At 40.5% G+C, this 24,109-nt stretch overlaps 1 protein-coding gene across 1 annotated transcript in view; it reads right to left on the bottom strand.

Moving 5' to 3' along the window:
• COL2A1 (collagen type II alpha 1 chain) overlaps positions 1–24,109 on the bottom strand; it is a 73,414-nt gene that overhangs the window by 13,255 nt on the left and 36,050 nt on the right. The window contains exons 22-41 of the mRNA XM_063292968.1: positions 22,147–22,200; positions 20,814–20,921; positions 19,289–19,342; positions 18,150–18,248; positions 16,304–16,357; positions 15,149–15,247; positions 14,795–14,848; positions 13,682–13,735; positions 11,277–11,330; positions 10,551–10,604; positions 9,064–9,108; positions 8,837–8,935; positions 7,861–7,968; positions 7,406–7,459; positions 5,605–5,658; positions 4,643–4,696; positions 3,735–3,788; positions 3,510–3,617; positions 3,169–3,222; positions 793–846 (exon numbers count right to left, since the gene is read on the bottom strand). Coding sequence (XP_063149038.1) covers positions 793–846; positions 3,169–3,222; positions 3,510–3,617; positions 3,735–3,788; positions 4,643–4,696; positions 5,605–5,658; positions 7,406–7,459; positions 7,861–7,968; positions 8,837–8,935; positions 9,064–9,108; positions 10,551–10,604; positions 11,277–11,330; positions 13,682–13,735; positions 14,795–14,848; positions 15,149–15,247; positions 16,304–16,357; positions 18,150–18,248; positions 19,289–19,342; positions 20,814–20,921; positions 22,147–22,200 — 1,368 coding nt within the window. The remainder of the gene's footprint in view (positions 1–792; positions 847–3,168; positions 3,223–3,509; positions 3,618–3,734; positions 3,789–4,642; positions 4,697–5,604; positions 5,659–7,405; positions 7,460–7,860; positions 7,969–8,836; positions 8,936–9,063; positions 9,109–10,550; positions 10,605–11,276; positions 11,331–13,681; positions 13,736–14,794; positions 14,849–15,148; positions 15,248–16,303; positions 16,358–18,149; positions 18,249–19,288; positions 19,343–20,813; positions 20,922–22,146; positions 22,201–24,109) is intronic.

The following is a 24,109-nucleotide window of genomic DNA, read 5'->3' as shown; positions in this document are numbered from 1 at the left end:
GGGAAGTGATTATTGCTAATATGAGTGGCAAACTGCAGAGTTGACTAAGATAGTTACTTTGGTTTTATTGCAGTTCACAACTAGCTACTCCTTGTTGCAATATTGGGCCAGGACACAATAGTTCCATCTAAAGCCTTCTTGTATTAAATGAACGATTGCTGCATCACCAGCATGTAGAAGAACAGAGGGAGGTCTGTTAGTTAGGACAGAGATGGGCCTACTACTTAGCATGGGTGGGTGAAAGTTGGCCTTTCTCAGGACTTGAATCAGTGTGTGAATATAAAAGTTAAAAAGAAGGGGTCTCAAATAAACAAACCTGCTTCATCCCTTATGGACATGGAGGTTTTCTATATACAATCTTGCTGATGAATTTTATGCTGATAAATGCCCTGCCAGGTAACTGTAGAAGTTCCTTAACACAGAATAACAAACAGCTTATTCCATAGGCAACCCTGTGGAATCTGTTCAGGATGATAGTTATCCCTTATTTCTATGCCTTTACATAACTTCTCATCTTTCAATATTTTGTTTTGTGCTTTGTTGTATTAATCTGAATCATCCTGTGACACGTGGCAGGTTTTTTAAAAGTATTCTAATTTTATCCTCTTAAGCAAGTTAAATTATTTTCTATTTTGTTTCCTGTTGGAACCTTTGAAACCTTGAACCACCATTTCAGTAAAAATGTTAAAGCTGGGAAAGAGCCCTTATGTTTTTATATCATTCTTTTTCCTACATTGCTGATACTTCTAATTAAAATGAAAAAAAATCAATGACAGGCGATTAAGAACTCACATTGGGGCCTGGTGGTCCAACTCGTCCTGCTGCACCAGGGAATCCAGTGGCACCCTAGAAAGAAAGAAGACATTATGGCCAGAACACCTCAAGGCTGTTGCAACAGCAGCATTTAACACACTGATGAGTAAGTGGTGAAGAACCTTCCCTTTGATTTTCAGCCCATTTCTCAGGAAGCTAAAGTAAGGTTTCATTTCAATAATATTCTTCAGAAATGAGGTGGAAAGTCTACCCTGTTGGACAGAGATGGAGAGATCCCCACTCAGCCATGGAGTTAACTGGGTGACCCTGAGCCAATCACACTATCTCAGCCTAACCTATCCCACATGGTTGCCGTTGGGAGGATAAAGTGAGGGGTCATCCCAAATAAGGCTGCCTTAAGTCCCTGGAGGACAGGTGGGATATATATGCAATACATTTATAAATAAATACATGCAATGCATTCATTTCTCTTTTTAAAAGAAAAAAAATTCTGAATTCTGAAGTTCAAATAGAGGGCAGATATTCTAAGAAAGACCTATACGGAGTTAAGACCCTGCTGACATTTACTATAAGGAAAAAGGGGATGTGCTTCTTTCCAACGTTGGATAAAGAGGACCAGCACTTTCAGGGGACATTAATGACAGATTATTTATTTGTGCTAATTCCACTAACAGACTGCATTACCAAAGTCCATTTCCTGGTGGATTTAGGAATCCTAATCCCATTATTTCCAACCAATATTTTTCTAATTCAGAAGGAGGCAGATTTTTTGACTTGCTGGACACACTTGGAATGTCATAGGTAGTCTCATACAATGGTTGCCATACTAGGTGTGACTAGTTAAAAAAAATTTTTTTAATGAGAAGGCAGACTATCAGAATTGTTCCCACCATGTACCCTCTAGAATGCTCCTGACCATTTCTTTGCCCTGAAGGGATGGGAAGTGGGCATGCTTCCAAAGAAGCACTAGGCTGTCCTTACCTGACATTTTTATTTTCTAAAAATGCTAATGGGGCTGCACATTTCCAAGTACTTTTAGAAATAAAGATTACGTTGACAATTTGCTTTGCAGCATGACAGCTTCCCATTTCATTTCATTTTTAATTTAAAAAAGAGCATTTAGAAGTCAGATGAAGCAGAGAACCTGGCAGGTACCATAGGCAGTATATGTGGGCGGTGTACTGCATATAGGTATCAGGTTGCCTATTTTTGCTCTAATTTGTGGTTCATCAGAACATCCAAATTCACTAAAAGCATAAGGCCAGACAATTAGTTCACAGATGGGCACAGACTTAGTTGCAACCTTCTCTTTTCTAAGAGGTAAAGGTACAACTTGCTGATTCCCAAGAAAAAGTAATTAAAAAGGGGCCTCCTATTGATGTGACTCATTTGCATTTTCTAAGGTCAGCTTAGAGATCAATGAGGACAGTGGCTAGCCCAGTGTTTCTCAACCTTGGCAACTTTAAGATGTGTGGACTTCAACTCCCAGAATTCCCTAGCCAGCATGCAGTGACCCTATTCTCTTAAGAAAAATTTAAGATGTGCTATGAAGAGCTGAGCTCAGTACCACCAAAAGAAGCCTTCCCCAGTGTAGCTGTCTCCAGATAAAATCAATTATTGCTCCCATCATTCCAGCCACTATAACTATGGTGGAATTTGTAATCCAACATGCTGGGAAAACAAAGATTGGGGTGGGTGGGTGGCTGATTTACACTAACGTGCAGTAGCCTAAAATGCAATTGTTAGGTTGAAGTCAAACCTCTCACATGATTTTATATCCAGGTAGGTTTTTTGACCATAGTACAGGTGGTTTGTGATTGCCTTCTTCTGGGATGTTTTTAGCAGGCCTATAGCCCGGGGATTTTCTGGTAATCTCCTTCCAAGTATTTAACCAAGTCCAATGCTGCTTAGCTTTTTTAGACCAGTCCAGGTTGTCTAGTTCTGCCATCTAGCTGGGCAACCAGGACTCCTGTGACATTACATTGGCAAAGCAGCTTCTTTTTGAGCTACCACCATTTTTCTTGTGCACAGTACGATAAAGTGTCTACAAAAGGAGGTGGAATCCTTTTTGTCTTGAAGCCACATTTTCATAAACCTTCAGGCATCTGTTTTGGCGTAGATTGTAAAAGTAGAAGGGATGTTCCCTGACATTATTCTTCAGATATAAGCTACAGAACCAAGTGGAATAATCATTGACTTGAACTCTCCAACAAACACTGTTCATCTACATAGCTAACAATTCCCCTTATCATTATCTATATTATTTTAAGGAATGGTGTCACAGCACATCCCATTCACACTAATAGCAGAGACGACATGAAGGAAAGCAAATGATGAACAATAACATTATGCTTTGGCCTGCAAGAAAAAAGCGTTGATTCGCCAAATACTCACCGGGGGTCCTTGCGCACCACGAGCTCCTTTTGGACCTGTCACACCAGTTGGACCCTATTGAAGAGCAAAATGAAAACAGGAAGTCAGGATGTTTTTCATGCACCTTTCATCACTGGTCTATGTAGAACCGCTTTGTTTAGAAGCAACCAGCCTTCCCCAGTTCCTGATACACCTCCCAGCTCTCAGAAGCTACTGTCTCTGTCACCGTTAGGCATAATGCTAACTTAATTGACAATGCACTTGGAAAATCCCTGATTTACAAACTGTGTGTGTGTGTGTGCACGCTCATGTGTGCTTGCGTGCGTGCACACACTTCCAATTCAGGAAGTGGTTTCACTGACCTGTGGACCAGGAGCACCGGATAGCCCTTGTGGACCGGGGCCCCCAGCATCTCCCTTCTGGCCAGATTCACCTTGCTCGCCTTTAGCACCTGGCTGGCCATCAGCACCCTGCATTGGGGAGAAAAGTGGGTGGGGTGGGGGAAATCCACCATGATAGACATCAGGAGCTATTGGGCCATGTAATAATAGAAGTGTAACAGTCTGGAACTATCATGCCGTACTCACAGGGGGGCCAGCAAACCCAGCGGGGCCAGAAGGTCCAGTTTCTCCACGCTCACCCTGAAACAGAAACAGCAGCCGGAAATGGAAAGGAGCCAAGCTCGCACACTCGGATGGCCTATGCCAAAGACGGCCAATTTCTGTAGCTGTAGGGGCAGTTCTGTTCTCTAGATACTGGTCCAGGGACAGAATCTCTCCAACTGCCTCATAGACAATAGGATCTATAGCAAGGTTGGTGTTACCCAACAGATATGCTGCCTACTGCTCAGATATTACGAAGCAATTGACTGGGAACAAATGGTTTCCTAACATTTTGTTTGAGATCTTGCAGGTTATTTTCTTCAGAACAATCCACAGGGCAGCTCTGCAGTATGTTTTGTTTTAGATACTCCTGCTTTTCTGTACTAATACAATAATGAGCAGTTTTCCCTTCCTACAACTTGGAAGGAAGTTGCTTTAGGATTGTTTGGGGTCTATAGAGCAGCATCTAGCATTTGCTGCCACAGCCTAACATTGGCTAGGCATGAAGTTGAGGGTAGAATCCTCTTTCTTATCTTTTCACTTATGTTGGCCTGGTGCTAAGAATTCTTTTCTCCTCCTCCTTAGCAATCACCAAAGCTCAAAAATTCGTGAATGTCAGCTAGTCTCTAATGGGCTTTTCTAGATGCTAATCAAAACAGCAAGGGCCTTCCAAGTTGATCTCTACATACTATAATAGGGGAAGAAAGGACTAATTTTCCCTTCACTTGAAAGCAGACTCATAAAAGTACATCCACATTTGTTCCTGTGCTACTGATTAGGAGTTCCAATAGTTCCTGTTAGGTTTTCTACAATTAAATGGGCCAGACTGAATCTCTTCCCCCATCTACTCCAACAAACTTTATTTGAAGGTTTCACAATGACTGCAGACTTACAGGGGCACCACGAGCACCAGCAGCACCACCTGGACCAGGGGGACCAGATTCACCCTGAAGGGATAGAAAGGAGATAAAGTAAGACAATGGAGTGTCCAGATCAGTTGGTTGCTGAAAGAGAATCTCTTCTGCCACTGCTAAAGGTTGTAGCTCAGAATACAACATGGGATTAAGGCACTGGTAGGATGAAGGGTCCTGAGTTTTATTAATAGGACAAGAAAGAGCACACTGCACAATTATTCTTTCATTATTCTGATAGTGGGCTATTTATTAGAGCACCTGAACCACTGAGCCCCATAAGGAATTAAGTAAAAGCACAATCCTTGCTTTCACAATTGTATCCTACAAGCAGCCGGGGGTAGGGGGGAAATGGCTGAGATGTGCATACACTGTGGAGACCAGCCATACTAATAGAGTAGTGAGGAGAGAAGAGAAACAGATACCGCTGAGCAGGAGAACAAAAGGGATAGAAAGGAGATAAAGTAAGATGGCTGTTGAACGGATTCCTCCTACCAAAAACGTCTCATTGCCAGAACTCCTGATTCTCTTGCTCCTTCCTAAGCCATGGGAAGCAAGAGAATTCGGACATGCAGGAATTCAATAAACCCATCATCTGAAACATGATGGGATTATTAGTGCAGCTCTAAACCTATGAAAACACATCAAACTGATCCTTCGTCCACAATGTTTTCCTCATTTCTCTGAATCTACGGTCAGAAAGCATAGCAAGTATGAGTCCCTATTGTGTATACAGTTTTGTATATAGTTGTTGTCATAAAGAATAGCTTCCAAGGTTCCTTAAGGCATAGGAATAGCTATTAAGGCACTCTAATCTGCAGACAGACACACCCAAAATTCTCTGTGCCATGTGATATGAAACGTTACCCTCGAAGCACAAACATTCAGAGGACTTACATGCTGCCTACCTGCCACAGGACCTAACAAGAGACAGGATCTCTTACCTTCTCTCCACTAGGGCCAGCAGGGCCAGTAGGACCAATGGGACCAGTCAAGCCCTGACAATGAGGAAAATAAAGAGTTAGACGTGCAGATAGAAAGATTCAGTGAAACGATTCCTTCAAATCAAATACTGGAATCAATTTGAGGTGTCAGATCAAATGGCCATCCGTCTGGATCAAAGCTATCCCACCTGCCTGGAATTTCAAACAGGTCACACCACAGTCTTGCCTAAACTCTTTATTCTGGAAAATCAAATGCTTATTTCTTTCTCAATTGAAACAGTAGACACATTTCATTCTGATGCCAGGAATGGTGATATTCCTATTTCAGAAAAATATTTCATACCCAGCACCAGGGCTGGGTCAGTTTCTCAAGGTTCATTTCAATTGTCACTTTCTTCAGCTCTTTTTATAGCACACTAGTGCAGACATCGCAACACGCATAGCACGAGAAACAGAATCCCTACATTCCTTTCCATTCATTGATTCAAAGGGGCACAATTTTTGAGATTTTATGTATCTACTATAATAAACTGTTAATAAACACTGTGTTAATCACTTATTAGGTAATAAATGATTATCTTTATTATACTGTTAATAAACACATTGTGTTTGCCATTTATTAGGTATAATCTATCATTTATTAGGTATCTATACACACAGTGGCTGTGTTCAGATAGTCATACCTTGCCTTAATAAATCAAAACACAAATACGCCTTTTGCCTAAACATGATGTAACTGCTCTTCTCACAGTGTGCCTGAACTGAATGCAGAAATCCAGACTGGGAATGAAGTAACAAACTTCAGAACAAGCCATAGTTAAATTCCTATGCAGTTCTGAAGCCAGTAACTACAGATGGATGAAGTGACAGAGCAGACTTACCCTTTATGACTGGATAAACAACACAGGGATGAGGAGAAAGCAGACTGCACATACAAGCCTTTTGTTCACATCCTCACTTATTAAGCCGAAATACGATTGTTCAAACCAAACTAGTGGCTCCCTTCATCCATTTGACCCTCTTTTTCCTTGTATCTGTCCATTTACTTTACAGTCCCAAACCACTCCATATGAGTAAATTGCACAAAACATAATGCTTGAATTAAGCTATATTGAGTTTTGTACAGTACTGTCAGTTTTTTTCTGCCTGACATCTAATGGCCCGCTAGTAATTTTAATGCTAAACATTTTACTTAGCTACTTATGACCAAATCTTTTTCTGATCTAATAGTGTTAAGGAATGAACTGAGGCAACGCAGCTGCAACACCAAGCACGGCGGTACAATACTGAACAAGATTTGGGAACTAAATCCTGTTCAGGGCCAACTTCAGCCCTCCATCTGGTTCAGCAAGTTGGAAGACGTGAGAATGCAGGGCTTCAATGGGGAGGCCAGGGTGTTCACCACAAAAGCCCCCACCTCCATATAGGAAAAGATGGGGTGCATTGCAGCCTGTATCCTGCTGCCTAGAGAAAGCGCAGAACAACTCCAGAAGTGAATAATCTAAGACTGATGGTAAGGAGGGTTGACTCTGAAAAGGGTGGGGAGACTTGCTCAAGGGGTGGCTCAGTAAGTGAAGCCTCATCACTCCCTGGTCTTAACAGTCTTAGAATACCCTGCAGTTTAACTATTCTGATTAAGTTCTCTATTAGATTAACAGGTATTGCCAAGGTTTCAGGAGCTTGGCATAACTAAAGTCTAGAAATATAGACCACGTATTCCCCCCCAGCCATCCACTTATTTCCTTAAATAAAGTGTTTGCTGCCTTAAGAGAAGAGAAATTGATCTTGGCTGTGAACGTACTCGGCTGCCATCTTTGCCAGGAGCACCTTCTGGACCTTTCTCACCAACATCACCCTGTTGGAAAACATCAAAGAAATAATGACAGTAACTAGCCAATATCAACTGGAAACTCTGATCATGTAGATTGTGGTTCTCTGCTGTTGTCTACTGTTTCATGTTATGAAACTTAAAAAAATTACAATTAACATTTATTTTTAAAAATCTTAGTAGTTTGTGGTATTATATACAAATTAAACAGCAATATAACTATTTAACTATTTAAATGCTATTATAAATAAAAATGAATAATTTAAAAAGAAAGAAAAAACTGAAGAGGGAATGAAAAAAACTGAAGAGGAAAAAAACCTAGGTAATGGGGGAAATTAAAAAAACACTATAAGCAACTAATCAAAACTAAACACTTCAAAAAACAGCACATCCAACTCTTGAAAATATGGTGGAAAATGGCTACTTACCCTGTCTCCCTTTGGTCCAGAAATGCCTGCAGCTCCTCTCTCACCAGGCATTCCTTGCAGGCCTGGGGGGCCTTGGGCTCCAGGAGGCCCCGCAGGACCAGCTGCACCCTGGGCAAGAAAAACAATACAGATCACAATATGGACTACACTAGATATTCAGATGAGAGCCAGTTTGGTGTAGTAGTTAAAGCACCAGGCTAGAAACAGGGAGACTGTGAGTTCTAGTCCCGCTGTAGGCACGAAGCCAGCTGGCTGACCTTGGGCCAGTCACTCTCTCTCAGCCCTGGGAAGGAGGCAAGGGCAAACCACTTCTGAAATCTTGTCAAGAAAACTGCAGGGACTTGTCCAGGCACTTGCCAGGAGTCAAGAATGACTCAAAGGCACACTCCCCCCACCAAAAAAAAAGACGTTTAAAATTAGAAATATGCTCCTCAGTGGATGCCCACATGCTACTATTTGCCAGCTTGGGGCTAATGCAATGCTTATACATTTCCCTTCCCAGCTCAGTATCATTTCATGATGTTCCCATTTCCTGTGCGCAACGAACAAAGAGAGGTTTAGACTACCAGGCATATATCAGAGGCTGTTGAAGTGAGGGAGGTAATCACATCTTCATCCTCTTTATTTAGTTGCCTTTTCACAATGAAATTGTCCTGCCCCAAATCAACTAATAGGTACTGCACTGAAAAAGAAGATTTGTTATAGTTTCCCAAGTCAACTGATTTCTACAACTCTTCTCAGAGCCACTGGCTATGTCTGAAGTGGCCTTCTCCACCCTGGTGCTTTCCAGATTGGCTGGATTTCAGCTCCCAATCCATGCTGACCAAAGAATTGTGGGACTTGATTAAGCCCATCTGGTAGGCACCAGGCTGGGGATGGCTGGAGTCCAATGCCACTTTTTTTCTTTGCAGCCACTCGGTGGCAAAATGAATCAGTTTCATTACAGAGTAGAAAGTAAGACCAAGATGTAGCCTACCTTGGGCCCATCAGTACCAGGAGTACCAGGCAGACCTCGAGCACCAGCCAAGCCTTGGGCGCCTGGAGATCCACGTTCTCCTGGGAAGCCACGTTCACCCTAGAAAGGAGAGATTTTCCTTAGTGCTTTTGAGATACAATTCAGAGATGGAGGAAGTCAAGCTGCTACTTCAGCTGCTCCATTTATGAGTAAGTTCAGGGGCTCAACTTTAACTGTAGATGACTTACTCTGGGACCAACAAGACCAGGAGCACCAGCCTCTCCAGGAACACCCTGAAAGCAAAACAAACAAGTTAGAAAGGGAAGGTGAGGGAGAGAAGCTAGTAATGTATCATCCTAAGAACTAGCCAACATCCTATTAGTTATAAGCAAATATGACAAGTTAAAAAAAACATAGATCCAGGTGAAGAGTAACTCACATGTTGAATTTTAATTTGGATTAACATTTTTTCAGCTTTTTCACTTTTAAATATTATTTTTAATGTTGTATTGGCAGAAAAACTCTACAAGTCAAATGAGAATTATATACAGGAGAAACTGGTTGTGTTTCTGGCTATGGTTGAAAAGCTTGATCAGTATGGTGATTCTGCCTATTGTTACAAACAGTTAAATGGGTCTATGAATACCAGAGAGACAAATGTCAGCATTTCAGAATAACACTGATATATATTGCTTCCTGCACTGAATACCTACTGAATATCTCAGCAGTGTTTCATCATTTCTACATAGCAGTAGCAGGGTTTCTTGGCCACTTTGTTTGGATGAGACACCCAATTTACTTTTCATACTGAAAATCTGTTGGTTGGATATAAGCAGCTTTTCAGGGGACGTCTTGGTCAACATTCTGCTGAATTCTTCTACAGGCTGCGTCATTATGAGGATGATCTTCATTACTCTACCTCTATCACCACACTCAAGACTGGAAGCTTTATATATCAAGTAATGTCAACCATAAATCTTTATTTCTGATATAACATCCACAAGCTTTCTCTGACTGCTGGCAAATAAAGACTCAGTGAGCCTCTCTAGAGGTCTTCAAGCAAAAGCTGGGTAGTCATCTGTCAGAGATTTTCTAGTAGATCCTGCATTGAGCAGGGGATTGAACTAGACGATCTCTACGTCCATTCCAACTCTATGATTTATGCCTTAAGAATTTTTAACTGGACATTGAATTCTCCCCAAATATAGCTATACTGTACAGGCAGTAGATTATCAGCATGGGCATTAGCATGCTGTCTCACTCACAGAATGCATAGTGCATACTCAACCGGCCTTCCTGAAGTTGTTTTTCCTTAAAACATCTTTTTTCTTGATGATTTCATTGGAAACTCAGCTCAGTGTCACTGCAGAATTCTGCTGTTCTATAGTTTTGTTTAGCTAATGCTGAATAATTTATAATCCATCAGGGTCAGGAGGGATCAGGGTTCCCCCCTGCCCCCGTGGCTTTTTCAGAAGAATTATTTTTCAGCAATGCATTGCACCTGATTACTTCCTTTTCACTAATTAGAGACTATCTAACTAGCACATTCTGAAAGAAGTATGTGTGTTGTCCAGAATAAAACACGTGGAAATGTTTAAGCTCAATGGCAATTCAATCTACTTCCACATTTAGAAGCTATTTTGAGTCTATAGAAATGACATAGGAAAGACTCCATGTCAGACTGGTAAATATCTATGTAGTACGTACTAAATGGTGATGAATATTTATTACTTACTTGGTCACCTGGTTTTCCACCTTCACCTGGAGGGCCTGGAGGGCCTGGAAGTCCCTGAAAGCAAGAAGTTATCTTGTGTTAGGATGGCTCACTTCATTCTCTTCAGGGGCAGCATCCTACCACAACTAAGTTGACCCAAGGCAGGAAAGAGAACATTCAGATCCAAAGGAACCTACCATCAAATATAAAGTAACTCAGATGATAGGATAACTATGGGCATATTCCTATCGTGGTTCTCAGACATCTGCAACAAAGCTGTGTCTGCCCACCTGAGCACCCTGATAAATACATAACCCCCAATTAAGCCTCATTCTTTCTTTCCCTCTCTCTTTCCCCCACCCCCAGAGTTTCTTCTGCGGAAGTAGTGAGGCATATAACCTTTGGGATATGCAAGGAACCTAACTGAGTCCAGGAAAAGAGGTGATAGACAGACTAAATAAAAATAGTAGTTTCCTGGTTGTCTCTGCAGTGCCTGATAAAATTGTATGGCAGGAAGTTATCATCAGCAGACACAACCCTGAAAATGTGCATACATCCCTGAGGAACAGATAACATTCAATACAACAGACAGGTTTCACGTTATTTCAGCAGGAATTGGGGAGTCCCTTCCTCCTGCCTGTCCCTATTTATACAACCCTGCACAAGCAGATTAACTTGCTAGGGCTAGGGGAAAATGCCCTATAGCATGGTGGTCCTTAAGGGGTATAATAGAATTGCTCTACTTACTTGGAATCCAGATGGTCCAGGGGCACCCTGTTCACCTCTCTCTCCAGCAACCCCCTGAAAATAATAATAATAATAATAATAATAATAATAGTAACAACAGCAGCAGCAGCAGCTTGTGTAAGAAGATCACACAAACTGACTCTAAACAATGACATAAAACAGTCACCAAAATGATTCACTGGAACATCTGTAAAAATTATCATCTGCCAGTAGTAAAAAATTGGTGGGAACATATAATTGAAAAAGTAGTTGAAAATGAGCAGGTTAAAATACTGTGGGATTTCCGAATACAAACTGATAAAGTTCTGGTACCTAACACACCAGATTTAACTGTGGCTGAAAAGAAGAAAGTGTGGATAATTGATGTGGCAATACCAGGGGTTAGTAGGATAGTAGACAAAGAATTGGAGAAGAACATAAAGTATCAAGATCTGAAAACCAAAGTTGAAAGATTATGGCACAAACCAGCAGTGGTAGTTCCAGTGGTTATCAGCACACTGGGTGCCATACCAAAAAACCTTGGACGACTCTTAGAAAATCTGCGTATTGACAAAATTTCCACCTGTCAATTACAAAAGGCCACACTGCTTGAATCCACACAAATACTACAGCAATACATTACAGCGTCCTAGGTTCTTGGGAAGAACTTGATGCGAATGAAGGACCAACACCAGCTAAAGAACTGGCAGTTGTGATTTCACGTTGTTGTGTATACAATAGCAACAACAACAGCAACACTCTAAGCCTAACAAGATGTGGTATTTACAGAGATATAAGTTGTGTAAACAAAAATCAGACATTACCTAAAGATTCCTTACAGTTATATTTTATTAAATGGGTTCTATTCTCTTTCATAATGGGCCATCTGCCATCAATTTATCTTCTAAACAATTGGAAGCCTCTGAATTTCAATATGTTCTTGTTGTTGGCTGCTGTCAAGTCGTTTATGACTCATGGCAACCCTATGCTGTTCGGTCTTGTGCCATATGCCTGACTGTTCCAAAGTTTGCATCCATTGTTGTGGTAATTGTATCAATCCATTGCACTGAAGGTCTTCCTCTTTTCCACTGGCCCTAGACTTTACCAAACATGATGTCCTTTTCAAGCGGTCTTTCCTGACGATGTGCCCAAAGTATGAGAGTCTAAGCCTAGTTATCTTCGCCTCCAGGGAACATTCTGGTTGTATTTCTTCTCAAGCTGATTTGTTTGTTCTTCTGGCAGTCCATGGTGTTTTCAGTAATCTTCGCCAACACCACAATTTGAATGCATCAATTCTTCTTTTATGTTCCTTTTTTAATGTCCAGCTTTCACAGGAATATGTGGCAATTGAGAAGACCATAGTGTGAGTCAGACGCACCTTTGTTTTTAACCTGACATCTTTACTTCTGAAAACTTTAAATAGGTCATTGATGGAAGATTTTCCCAGTGTGATATGTTGTTTGATTTCTTGATTACTACTTCCCTTGGCATTGATCGTTGATCCACGTAGGCTGAAATCGTTGACGACTTCAATTTCTTCTCCATTTATTGTGACATTGTTTATTGGTCCATTTGTGAGTATCTTCATCTTCTTCACATTCAGGTGTATAGTCACATGTTTTTATGTTTGTTACAATTAAAAAGGCCTACATAGTAGCCACTGTGTTGACCCCTCAGCAGTAGAACACCAAGTTATATTACTCATCTTTGCGAATTCTGTGGTTTCGCTGTGATCATCACCATCTCCCACATCTTCATTTCATACTGCAAAATATACATTTTATCCATAATTTAGAGCTCTTTCCATACTTTGCAGTACAGTATGAAATGAAGGTGTGGGAGAGGATGGTGATGATCACAGCGAAACCACAGAATTTGCAAAGATGAGTAATACAACTTGACGTTCTACTGCTGAGGGATCAACACAGACCTAATATGATATAGTGTTTCAAGTGTTTGAGTTATGGAGACTCACTCTGTTAATGGGGTGAACATGGGCCAGTCATGGCCTAATCTATCCCACAGGATTTTTGCAAGGATAAAGTGGGGCATGAAGAAAACCAGGTCTGTGACCCTTTCAGATCCTTACAGGGGAAAAAAAAACTATAAATGTAATGAAGAAATAAATGTTACTCATACAAAATACTCCCCCTGCAAATAATATAAAAGAGAATGAGAAGCTATTACTGTATCCAACTAATTGAATAAAGGACAGTGACATTGGTTAAATAATCTGCTGAGTTTTCTCTTACTGATCATAAGAAGCCAAAAGAAAGTCCTGCTAATCCTCAAAAAGGCTCAGTTCTCCCTAAGCCTAGGAGAAGACAGGATTTTGATTTTGCCTCCTGCCTCCTGCCTGTAATGTCTGTATCTAGGCAGTTTGTAGATGGCATATTCCAAAAGATAAAAAGAAAGCGAATACTCACAGCAGGTCCTGGTGGTCCAGCTGCTCCTGTCTCACCATCTTTGCCAGGAAGACCCTGAGAGAAACAAGTGCAGACAAAAGCCATCACTGATCATGTCAGCTCCCCTTCCATTGCCCCAAAGTATAAGCAGGTAACATTCCTTGCCCTGATACTCAGATATTCGTTTAAAAAAAACAACAGATGTCCCTTTGGGGGGGTTTTATAGATATTCCTGGAACCTCTGCCTTCTGTTCTTTTAATAATTCTCAAAGAGAAAAAAAGCACAGCATTCACGTTTGGACAGCTAAATATGTCAAAATTTGTCAAAATGTAATGAAAATTTGCAACTGGAAATTTGCAATCCTGGAAAAATCTAGGATTGCTGCTCCATGGTACTGCCATCACCCCTTGCTCCTCCTTGCTGAGGGTAGCGGGCAATCCAAAGTGTGCATTTCCTGTCCCAGCAGTTGTAGGAGTGAGGGACAAATGCACTTCAACATTGCACATATGGGCATTAGCTGCTCTGCACATAGGTGAAATGTTCAACAAAGGAAGGGGAATTCAGATGACATGCACCTGTATTTTGAGGCTTCTAATGCATGTGCATAATTATTAAAGTCCTCCTCCAATATTGCAACTCTGAAGAAACAGAATTGTTTTCCACATAGTTCAAGATTCTGCATCCCTTTCCAAATAATTCTAGCAAATCAGTGTTTCATTGTTAGAAATTGAGTTGATGAGCTTCCTTGTGAATACATTTATAGGAAACTTAAAGAACAAAGAACAGTTTTACTTACATGGGAAAAAAATGCAACACTGAGTTTTACAAGTAGTTTTAATGTGCTTCTGCACCAGCACTGACTTTTTTGCATAGGTGGTCATGAGAATTATTTCCCAAAGTTTCTCATCATTGCATCTCAGCACTTGGCATCTGAGCTAACATCTGCCTTATACCAGTGTGGAGTAAGAAAAGCAAGAACAGGATGGTCTCTTCTCTGAGAAGACATGGAGAAGCTGAGATGTTTTTACTACAAAATGGGGCTGTGTTATTTAACTTTTTAGAGAAAATATACAAACAAATAGAAAATAGAGAGATAGGCTTTTTAATAGTAGGGGGATGGAGAATAAACTCACTCGTAGTCCAGGAGCACCAGGTAGTCCCTTCTCACCAGCTTTACCAGCTTCACCCTAAATAGAAAGATAAAATAAATTACAAGGACATTTTAGTAAAGGCAAAAGATCCCATCTGGAGAACCTCTACTTCTCAAACTCTGTGTTCTCCCATCCTACTCTTTCTCCAGTGTTATAACAAGACTAACTGCCCAAATAGGGGAGAGCTGAACAAGTAAGGTAAATAAGTAGAAATGATGGCAAAGTTGGAGCATGTCCAGAGACCTTTCTGTTAGCTACCAAAATGTCATAACTACTCTGTTTCCCTTCAGAATGGCCTGGGTCATGCTTCCAAGAGTCAAATGCAGGTTCACTTACATTAGCACCTTTGGGGCCTGGGAAACCCATGACACCAGGCTGACCACGAGCACCTTGAGGACCAGGAGGGCCAGGTCGTCCATCTTCACCAGGAGTACCCTATAGAGAAAGGTAAAGATATTGGCATACCTTGCTAAAACTGATAAATAGAAAGCCATTATACACCTTGGCAGAAATGCTAACTTGGCCTAGAAAAGAGGCTCTTAGCTTTGCTAAAAAAATTTTTTTTAAATAATAACCTGTTTTTAAAAGGTCAGCATAAAATTGGCATATATTATGATTTTTATTCCCCTTTAGGGCCATTTGCTGTACAGTAATGGGATCAATTCCCCTATGAAAGTATTTAAAGAGCTATTGTAGTCTAGTGGTGAAGGTGTTGGACTAGCACTGGGAAGACCCAGATTCTAGGCCACCATTAGCTACGGAATCACCCTGGATTACATTTTCTTAGTAATTCTTTCTTAGCCCAACCTACCCCACAGCTCTGCTATTGTCAGAACAAAACAAGTAAGAGATCCCCCTATAAGCTACCCTGAGTCCTGGAAGAAATATGGAATATAAATCTCACTAATAAGAATAATAACAGTAACAAAAATTGACTCCCCAAGCACATAAATAGACATTCCCATGCAAATATATACAGACACACACACACAGTGTGTATGTATGTGTGTGTGTGTGTGTGTGTGTGTGTGTATGTATGTATGTATGTATGTATGTATATATATATATATATATATATATATATATATATATATATATATATCTGATGTTACCCCTTTCTTCATCCATCACAATCACACGCTCTTTATTTACATATTGGCAGGGTTCACATACTATGCTAATACAGGTTGTTTCTGGTTTGGGCTTAATTCCCACTGCAGTTTATAAATTATGCTGTAAGACTTACCAATATGTGAAAATATAGGCATGTGTGGTTCAGTCAATAAACCATGCTTAAGCAAACAATGGCTTAGCACCGTATGTGAGGCAGGTCATAGCCTTTAAATCCAACCTCAGTGTTTTTTTTCAATTCTCCACACAAGTTAATGCCAAGGAAATGTTTGCAACTCTGCATCACTCTGTCATCATGTCTTAACCATATCCTCAAACATTCTGTATGCCACAAGAGGAAAAGTACAGAATTTCACTTACAGATGGACCAACTTTGCCTTGAGGACCAGCATCCCCAGGACGACCAGTGAGACCCTAGAAAGAAGAGTTTTTAAAAAAGGAAATTAAGATATTAATTATACTCCTTTTCCTTCAAGTGTTGCCAAGAAAATAAATTCTGATGTGAATTTACCCAGAGTTTTGTCTGAACCCTTACTAACAGTAACTGAAGAAATAACTCCAAGATAACAGGCTGAAAGATTTCAGAACCTGCCTTGCCAACACAGTGTGGTATTTTAAGTAACTAGCTCACTCCTGACACTGAGAATGGGGGAAATGCCAGTATTAAATCTGCAGTGGGAGAAACTCTTCCTACAGAACACCTCTCTGACTCAAGGCTGTTCAAACAGAGACCTGTAGAGACACAAAGTTTAATCTGGAATTCTGAGAATTAAGGATGCCACAAAATTTCAACCTGGCCTAGCATATTTGGGCTGTAAAAATTCAAAATTCAAAATACAGTTTTCTGTATCTCCTTGATGCCATCTAGTGGTTACCTGGATTTTTGTAGCTCATATGTAATAGCTGTACTACAACTATGTGTATACTTCTCCCCTCCTCTAAATCTAACAACAACAACAACAACCTCAGATGGTAGTGGTCCAAGTTTCAGTGTCCATTACTAGTAGCATGCAATGATATAAAGCAAAGATGGAGGAATACAAGTTGTCATGACATTAAGTCATTAAGAAGTTCCACCAGACCTTATGGAAAAAATTAGTTTTATAGTTCAGAATAGCTGTGACTTCTGGTCCTTATAGATTTTTTGATCTTTGCACTGCTGAGGTTCAATGATTCTCTCCCATATGTTTTTCCCAGAAATTTTGTCCCATATTTTTTTGTCCAGTAAATCAAAGTGAAAATCTCAAACACCAGAAGCATTCACATACCATTTCCTAATGCAGGAAACGGGCTACAAAATCCAGTTCTGATATAGCCTTAACCTCTTTTGGAAATTAAAATAGAGCCAGTAGAACTAAAATAATACCCCACCCCTTTAAAAATGCACACACATATACAGATTAAGATTGGGGCAGGAAGAAAAGCATTCACACTTGGCCTATAAAATAGTTAAAAAAAAATTTAACATCTCTATCTCTACATCTGACAAGGCAAGCCAAAAATCACAATTTTTTGGTTAAAGTTCCATACTGATTAAACTCAATGCACATATGAGAATTTAAAATGATTCTTATTTTAATATGTATTGGATTACACCCCTGGATGTTTTTTAACCAGATGCAAAATGCAGAACAGCTCCACCTTATCTCTTATAGATGGTCCTCATTTAGTGATCACAATTGGGACCAGCAACTTGGTAACTAAGCAAAGTGGTTGCTAAGTGAAACTGTGCAGGTGCTTATGGTCTTTCTTCAGCTTTTCTTTGCTTTACAGACCTGCAAAGGTCGTAAATGCAAGGACTGGCTGCCAAATGAGACAGTCACTACACAAGGACTACCTGTATAGCCCCTTGCTTTCAAAAACAGAAATAGAGACCTGAGGCAAAAAGCGTCCAATTCTTCAGATGCTTTTATCCATCCAGCTGCTTCATAGTGACATAGGGGCTGGTCTCGAGCAGGTTCTTTTGTAAAAACCCAACTTGAAGCCACAGCAGTGTGAAAGCTTTTCATTTCTCTACACAAAAAGAATGTCTTCTACTACCTGACACAAGCACTTATATAAATAGTGGCAGTACTATGAAGACAGATCTTCTCAGGATAAGTGATATCCCTCCACAGTGATATGGGAGTCCCTGGACTAGTCGTTCTTCTTCACAACTCAGGGGCATCTCCTTTATATAGCTTATTCAATTCCACACTGATCTTACCCGCGCACCAGGCAAACCAGGTTCTCCAGGTCGTCCAGGATCTCCAGGGGCACCTTTGGGTCCTCCAAGACCAGGAGGTCCACGTTCTCCAGGAGCACCCTATTTAAGGAAGATTTAAGGAAGAAATACATTAGTCAAAGATTGTCTAAGAATATCAGGAAAACCTCCCTTCTGTGTTTGGCCCAATGATGTACCATCAATTATCTCTGGACACAGCTGTACTATATACTTGAAAGAAGTTTAAAACACATTTAATTATTGTGACTTCCTTAAAAAACAGAAGGGGTGAGCAGAAGATAAACCAGTTTTGCAGTATATCTGCATTCTAACCCTTGTTTACCTACGTTTATAGTAAAATAATTCCTCTCCAAGCTAAATTACAAAGGACTATGGTAATCACAAGTGGATTTATTCAGTCATTAAACTTCTCTCCTGCCTTTTTCCAGGAGCTCAGAATGGTATACCCAACACCCTCTCCTCCAGTTTTTCTCTAACATAACAAACCAGTGAGATAGGCTGGGCTAACAGATAGTGACCAGCCTAAATTTACTCAATGAATTGTCATGGCTGAGCCTGGACCTAGGCATTTTCAATCCTAGTTCAGTAGCTTAGCTGCTACACGACACTCATTCTCCCACAATGAAAGAATACAGAATTTTATGAAAGAACACAGAACAATGAAAGAACATAGTTATTTAGTTCATACTAAATTTGGGGTTTATTCCTTCTAAATGCATGCCTTCTGCACCAGAATCTAATTGGTAAATTGTGGATTTTAGAAGGAAAAGTCCATAGGACTGCCCACCCCTACCCTAAACACTATACATCTATGAAATGGATGAGGTCACAAACCTTTCCGAACAAAAAAAATATTAACTCATTGATTCTAAAGCTATATTATGGCATGTCCAGAATGTGCATACTATGTCTTTGTGAAAGAGTACATGAGCTGGGAGACTTTTAAAAGAAACACAGAACGCCATTTTCTCACTAATACCTCAGATTGTTTTTCTATCTGTATTGACAAACAGCAAAGGGTAACAGTCAAAGAAAAAACATTAAAAAAATAGATAAAGGGATTTAATGCCAATTTTTTAAAAATGTTATTCCAGTGAAAAGGCAGCAAGTTCAGCACTTACCTTGGGACCAGCTAATCCATCCTGACCTGGAAAACCACGATTTCCAGGGGAACCCTGAAAGCAAAATAATAATAATAATAATAATTTACAAAGCCAGGGATAGCACCATCATTACCAAAGATTCAGCAGGAACTCTGAACCTCTTTATAGCTCTTCTAGAGCAAGGAAATTGCAAGAACCACCAGTAGGCTACCACAACTGGTGAGTGAGCTAATACTAAAACTACCATATACAGGGATATCTGTTTGGATCTAAATAATATAACCTGTTCTAAGGGAAGAGCCTCAGTGCTCTTAACACCACTTTACATAGCAAGGCCCCTCCATTTCTGCCATTCCCAGATCTACATCCCTGCAATGCCCGTTTGGCATCCATCTTTGGCAGCTGAGCCAACTTATTTTCCAACTGAAAACTGCCAATTTTTAGTTGGAAAGCTCAGTATGCTTCAGAGTTTGAGGGCAGGCCATTTCCCCACTGGAAGGACCTTGGGCATTATCCTTTTCCCAGTTCCTGCACTTTGGCTGCCCTGGCAGGTGTTATAAAGCAGGGTTCCCCCACCTTGGCAACTCTAAGCTGTGTGGACTTCAACTCCCAGAATTCCCCAACCAGCACAGCTTAGAGTTGCCAAGGTTGAGGAACCCTGTTAAAAAGCAAATGTTGAGTTGACAACTTCATCTTTCCCTCTCAGTAGCCCAGGCAAAGCAAATAAGGATGGAAACAGTGAGATTCTTCTTCCCCACCACCATGCCCCAAGATTTCCGGAAGAGAGTTTATGGAAGTGTGTGTATGGGGGAGGGGGGAGGATTTTTCCTATTGCAATATGGCCACTTAGAGCATGGTACATTTCACTATATTTCTAAGAATGTAGCAAGTAAGGTAAAGGTAAAGGTTTCCCTTGACGTAAAGTCCAGTCGAATCCGACTCTAGGGGGCGGTGCTCATCTCCGTTTCTAAGCCTTGGAGCCGGCGTTGTCATAGACACTTCCGGGTCATGTGGCCAGCATGACGACTCGGAATGCCGTTACCTTCCCGCCGAAGCGGTACCTATTGATCTACTCACATTTGCATGTTTTCGAACTGCTAGGTGAGCAGCAAAATAGTAAAAGCAGCAAAAAATCATGTAACTATGCTGGCCAAGAGCTCTGACCAAATGCAGTTTTCTCTTGCTAACGTTTTTGCACTTAGAAATGAGTTTAGCCTTACACACTGTAAGGGGCTACAGGGGCTACTGTGCTACAATCTTTAAAAAGTCCAGAGGCCGCTACTTTGGGGATCAGAACTCCATGGCCTCAAAAATTACATGTCACTAACATGGCATTATCTTGTTTTTCCTTTCACATTTGTCCTACTTGGTGGGATGCCTTTATTTTATTCCAACAGTTTCTGTCGAAATGGCCACCTCTTGTAAGACACTATCCTAGGCAACTTCCAACCTAAGCTTAATTAATCCCTTGCTTGGAATTCACACCACAGGACTTAGTGGCATTCCACATAGAGAACTACTCCCTGCAAATGACATCACTTACCCTCTCTCCAGGTGATCCAATTGGCCCTGCAGCTCCTGGCTCACCACGAGCGCCTCTCTTCCCTTCTTCCCCAGCTGGGCCAGGTCCTCCTTGTGGGCCTCCAGGGCCCTGGGAATGAGAAAAAATAAAGGGGCTGAGTTATCTTTTGTATTCCTTCATCTTTTATCTAATAATATCACAGTCCTACCAACAGTCACTGTATTTTTAGAAACATTTTGAACATTATCAAGAATTTAGCTGACCCAGCCCAGTTCTTGAAGCCCAAAGTTATTTAGTAATGAAAAGGCATAAACTGGTTCCAACATACTTATTAGGCATAAATCGGTCCATGAATGGAGAAAATGGGATTGTAGTCACCCACCTGCTGCTGGAACCTGTCCCATTTCATGTTAGATGTAACGTGTCTTTTGTCCAGAGGCTACACATGAAAAATCTAACACCTATAAGCCTAAACTGCACAGCTGATTCCAGATTTTGCAGAGGGTTTCAGTTGTACGTTTGATCCTAATTGAGCTTATTTGATTTTCTCTATGTAGGGACTATGAAAATAAGACATTCCTATACAAAAATCTAGCAAGCCCAGAGAAAATACAGATATTTACAATGAGCATCTGCCTACCCATTCACCAAATGCCCATATAACACAGAAAAAAAATGTCTTTTGGGGAAAGAAAAGCAGCAGCACGAATTTTATATGCACGAAGATGGAAAGATCCACAAATTCCTACAGTGGAGGAATGGATGATTAAACTGATGGAACTGGCCCAAATGGCCAAGTGAACAGCATTGAGAAGAGAAAATACTGTTTCTAGATTTGTTTCTACTTGGCAACCACTTTTAGATTATTTGCTCATGTCAGAAAAATGAAGCTTTGATTTTGAGTTTTGATGATTAAATGGTCTGATGTGAAAGAAATAATGTTACTAAGGTTTAACCAATGGTAAGAGACTATATTTGTAAATGCATTTATATCTGTATTGGAGAAGGTCGGAAGTCACTTTCTTCTTCTGTCTTCTCTCTAACTCTGCACTTTTATAGTTTTTCTTTTTTCTTCAGTTCTGTATTCTATCTTTTCTATATTCTACATTTTGTGTTTCAACTATACTTTGAAAATTAATAAAGTTCTTTTTTAAAAAAAAGAAGAGTTGCGGTCATTTGTGCGTATGATACAACCCCAGTGGTTGCCCTTCGAATGTGCTGGGGTTACAACTCTCAGAATTCCCTAGCCAGATCAGAAGGCTCCTGTAGAAACAGAACTTTGACCAAGGGCATAAAGTCTATACCATTTATTCAAGATTAGCTTAAAATGACATGCACATCATCAATTACTTACAGGTTCGCCCTTGGGACCTTGTTCACCTTTGAAGCCTGCAATTCCAGGCTCTCCCTGCAGAGATAAAAAGAAAAACATAACAGAGTAGAAGAGCATCTGGATCACTTTAGGCTACTTACAGATCAAAGTAGCAAAACTTTTCAAACAGTATCAGATCCAGGGGATGCTTTAACAGAAAAGTTGCTCATTCATTACACGAAAGGGCAGGAACCAAAGATAAGAGGCCAACAGGCAAGGATACATTGGAGCAGTGTTTCTCAACCTTGGCAGCTTTCTGGCTGGGGAATTCTGGCTGGGGAATTCATGCTGGCTGGGGAATTCTGGGAGTTGAAGCCTACCCATCTGAAAATTGCCAAGGTTGAGATACACTGCATTAGAGTATGGAAGGGAAGCTGGCATTTTCAACTATAGAAGAATCCTAATTCCCACAGAGTGAGGAGCAGGATGTGGTGAGAATCTTCCTTCGGCAACAGTGGAGGGAATTTCCCTGAAAATGCCTCCTTTACATCCACAGAAAGCCCTGCAACTTTTCCCCAGGCGGTACCTGATGGCAGGAAGCCTTAAAATGATTTGTTCCAAGGATGGGCAAGAGCCTCTTTTGAATCATCTTGGCTTTCCTTCTTCCAGAGATATCTGAATTATGCCAGTATAGGTAATACCCTCTCTTACAGCTTATTTTTTTTTAATAGGGAGTTTTAAAAAAAATATTGCTATGGCTGAAAAGCCTGGCAAAGCTCACCCCGCCACATGACCAAAGCAACCCAGAAAGTCTTGCTGCTGGTGGTGGATTGCTCAATAATAGGGCTGAGAGTTCTTTAAAAGCAAATTAAAAAGTGCTTCAGAACCTGCATGAATGGGAACTTAGCGTCTCGCGGCAATTCATGAAAGGAGCCCAACTTCTGCCAGGTTTCTATGCAGGCCTGAAATAAGACATGCTGCTGCTTTAAAGAATCACATTAATGTGTGGGTTTCTCAAAACAGCAGCAGCCTTTTCTGAGGCTCATGTGGAAGGCTGAAATGTCTTTGATGAAGAGCAGAAGGTTGCTTGCTTGAGTGTCTTCTGAATCATTTTCAAAACATGGTTTCGTAACAGCACATGTTCAGTTAACAGAGTTGGCTGCTTCATTTAATTCTTCTGTCAAGCTCAGATCTATCTGCCTATAACTCACTATTATTTGTCCCATTATTAAATAGGCTTCATTTCCCTGTTTAGATATAATATACTCCAGTAATTTTTTTTCTTTAATAATACTTTCTACTAATTTTCCAGGATATGCCTGTAATCTTTTACATCTTCTTAAATCCATCATGATGCCTGGTATTGCACTGGCTATTTTCCAATTGTTCAGCGAAGAGGCTGGTTTTAATTATAAGGTGCATGTTTCTGCTAGAAGATTAATAATTTCACATTGGACAATTCTTCAGGAATATGTGGGTTTCCATCCCAATCCCAAGCAAGTTAACTCTGAAGTAAGTCTTTGAGCTCAAGAAGACTTCCTCGTTAGTATGTTTGTTCAGGATTGAATTTTTCAGATGTCATCTTCCCCAAATGTAAATCGTATATGAGAATTCATTAAGTTTTCTGCAGTCTCCTTGTGCTCTTTTAGCAATACTTCATATTGTCACACATTTTTCTTGGCAGTGCAATACTAGATTACTGAAGCAAAGTAATCTGCTGTTCTCTTTCTGGTGGCCATCTGCCCAGCCCAAGCAAAAGATCCTTCTGCTCTCCCAAATTCTCCATTAATTGCAGAGATCCAGAGGATTCAGGGAGAGCTCTCTCTTTGCAGTAGTGGTGGTGGTGTGGACAGAAACAAATCCTTTCTTCTTCCCTCATTTTCGAAGATTCACAGAAAGTTAAAGATAACAAAGAACTCAATCTTTCACTTCATGCCAGGTTTTGGAGAAACTCAAGTGTGTTTCTCACTACTTTCAAGTGCCTCTGAAACAATCAGGAAGGGAA

The sequence above is a fragment of the Candoia aspera genome, chromosome 2 (genome assembly GCF_035149785.1).
Source record: "Candoia aspera isolate rCanAsp1 chromosome 2, rCanAsp1.hap2, whole genome shotgun sequence".
Lineage (NCBI taxonomy): Eukaryota > Metazoa > Chordata > Lepidosauria > Squamata > Boidae > Candoia > Candoia aspera.
Note: the sequence above shows the minus strand (reverse complement) of the source record. Positions and strands in the feature narration are given on the sequence as shown.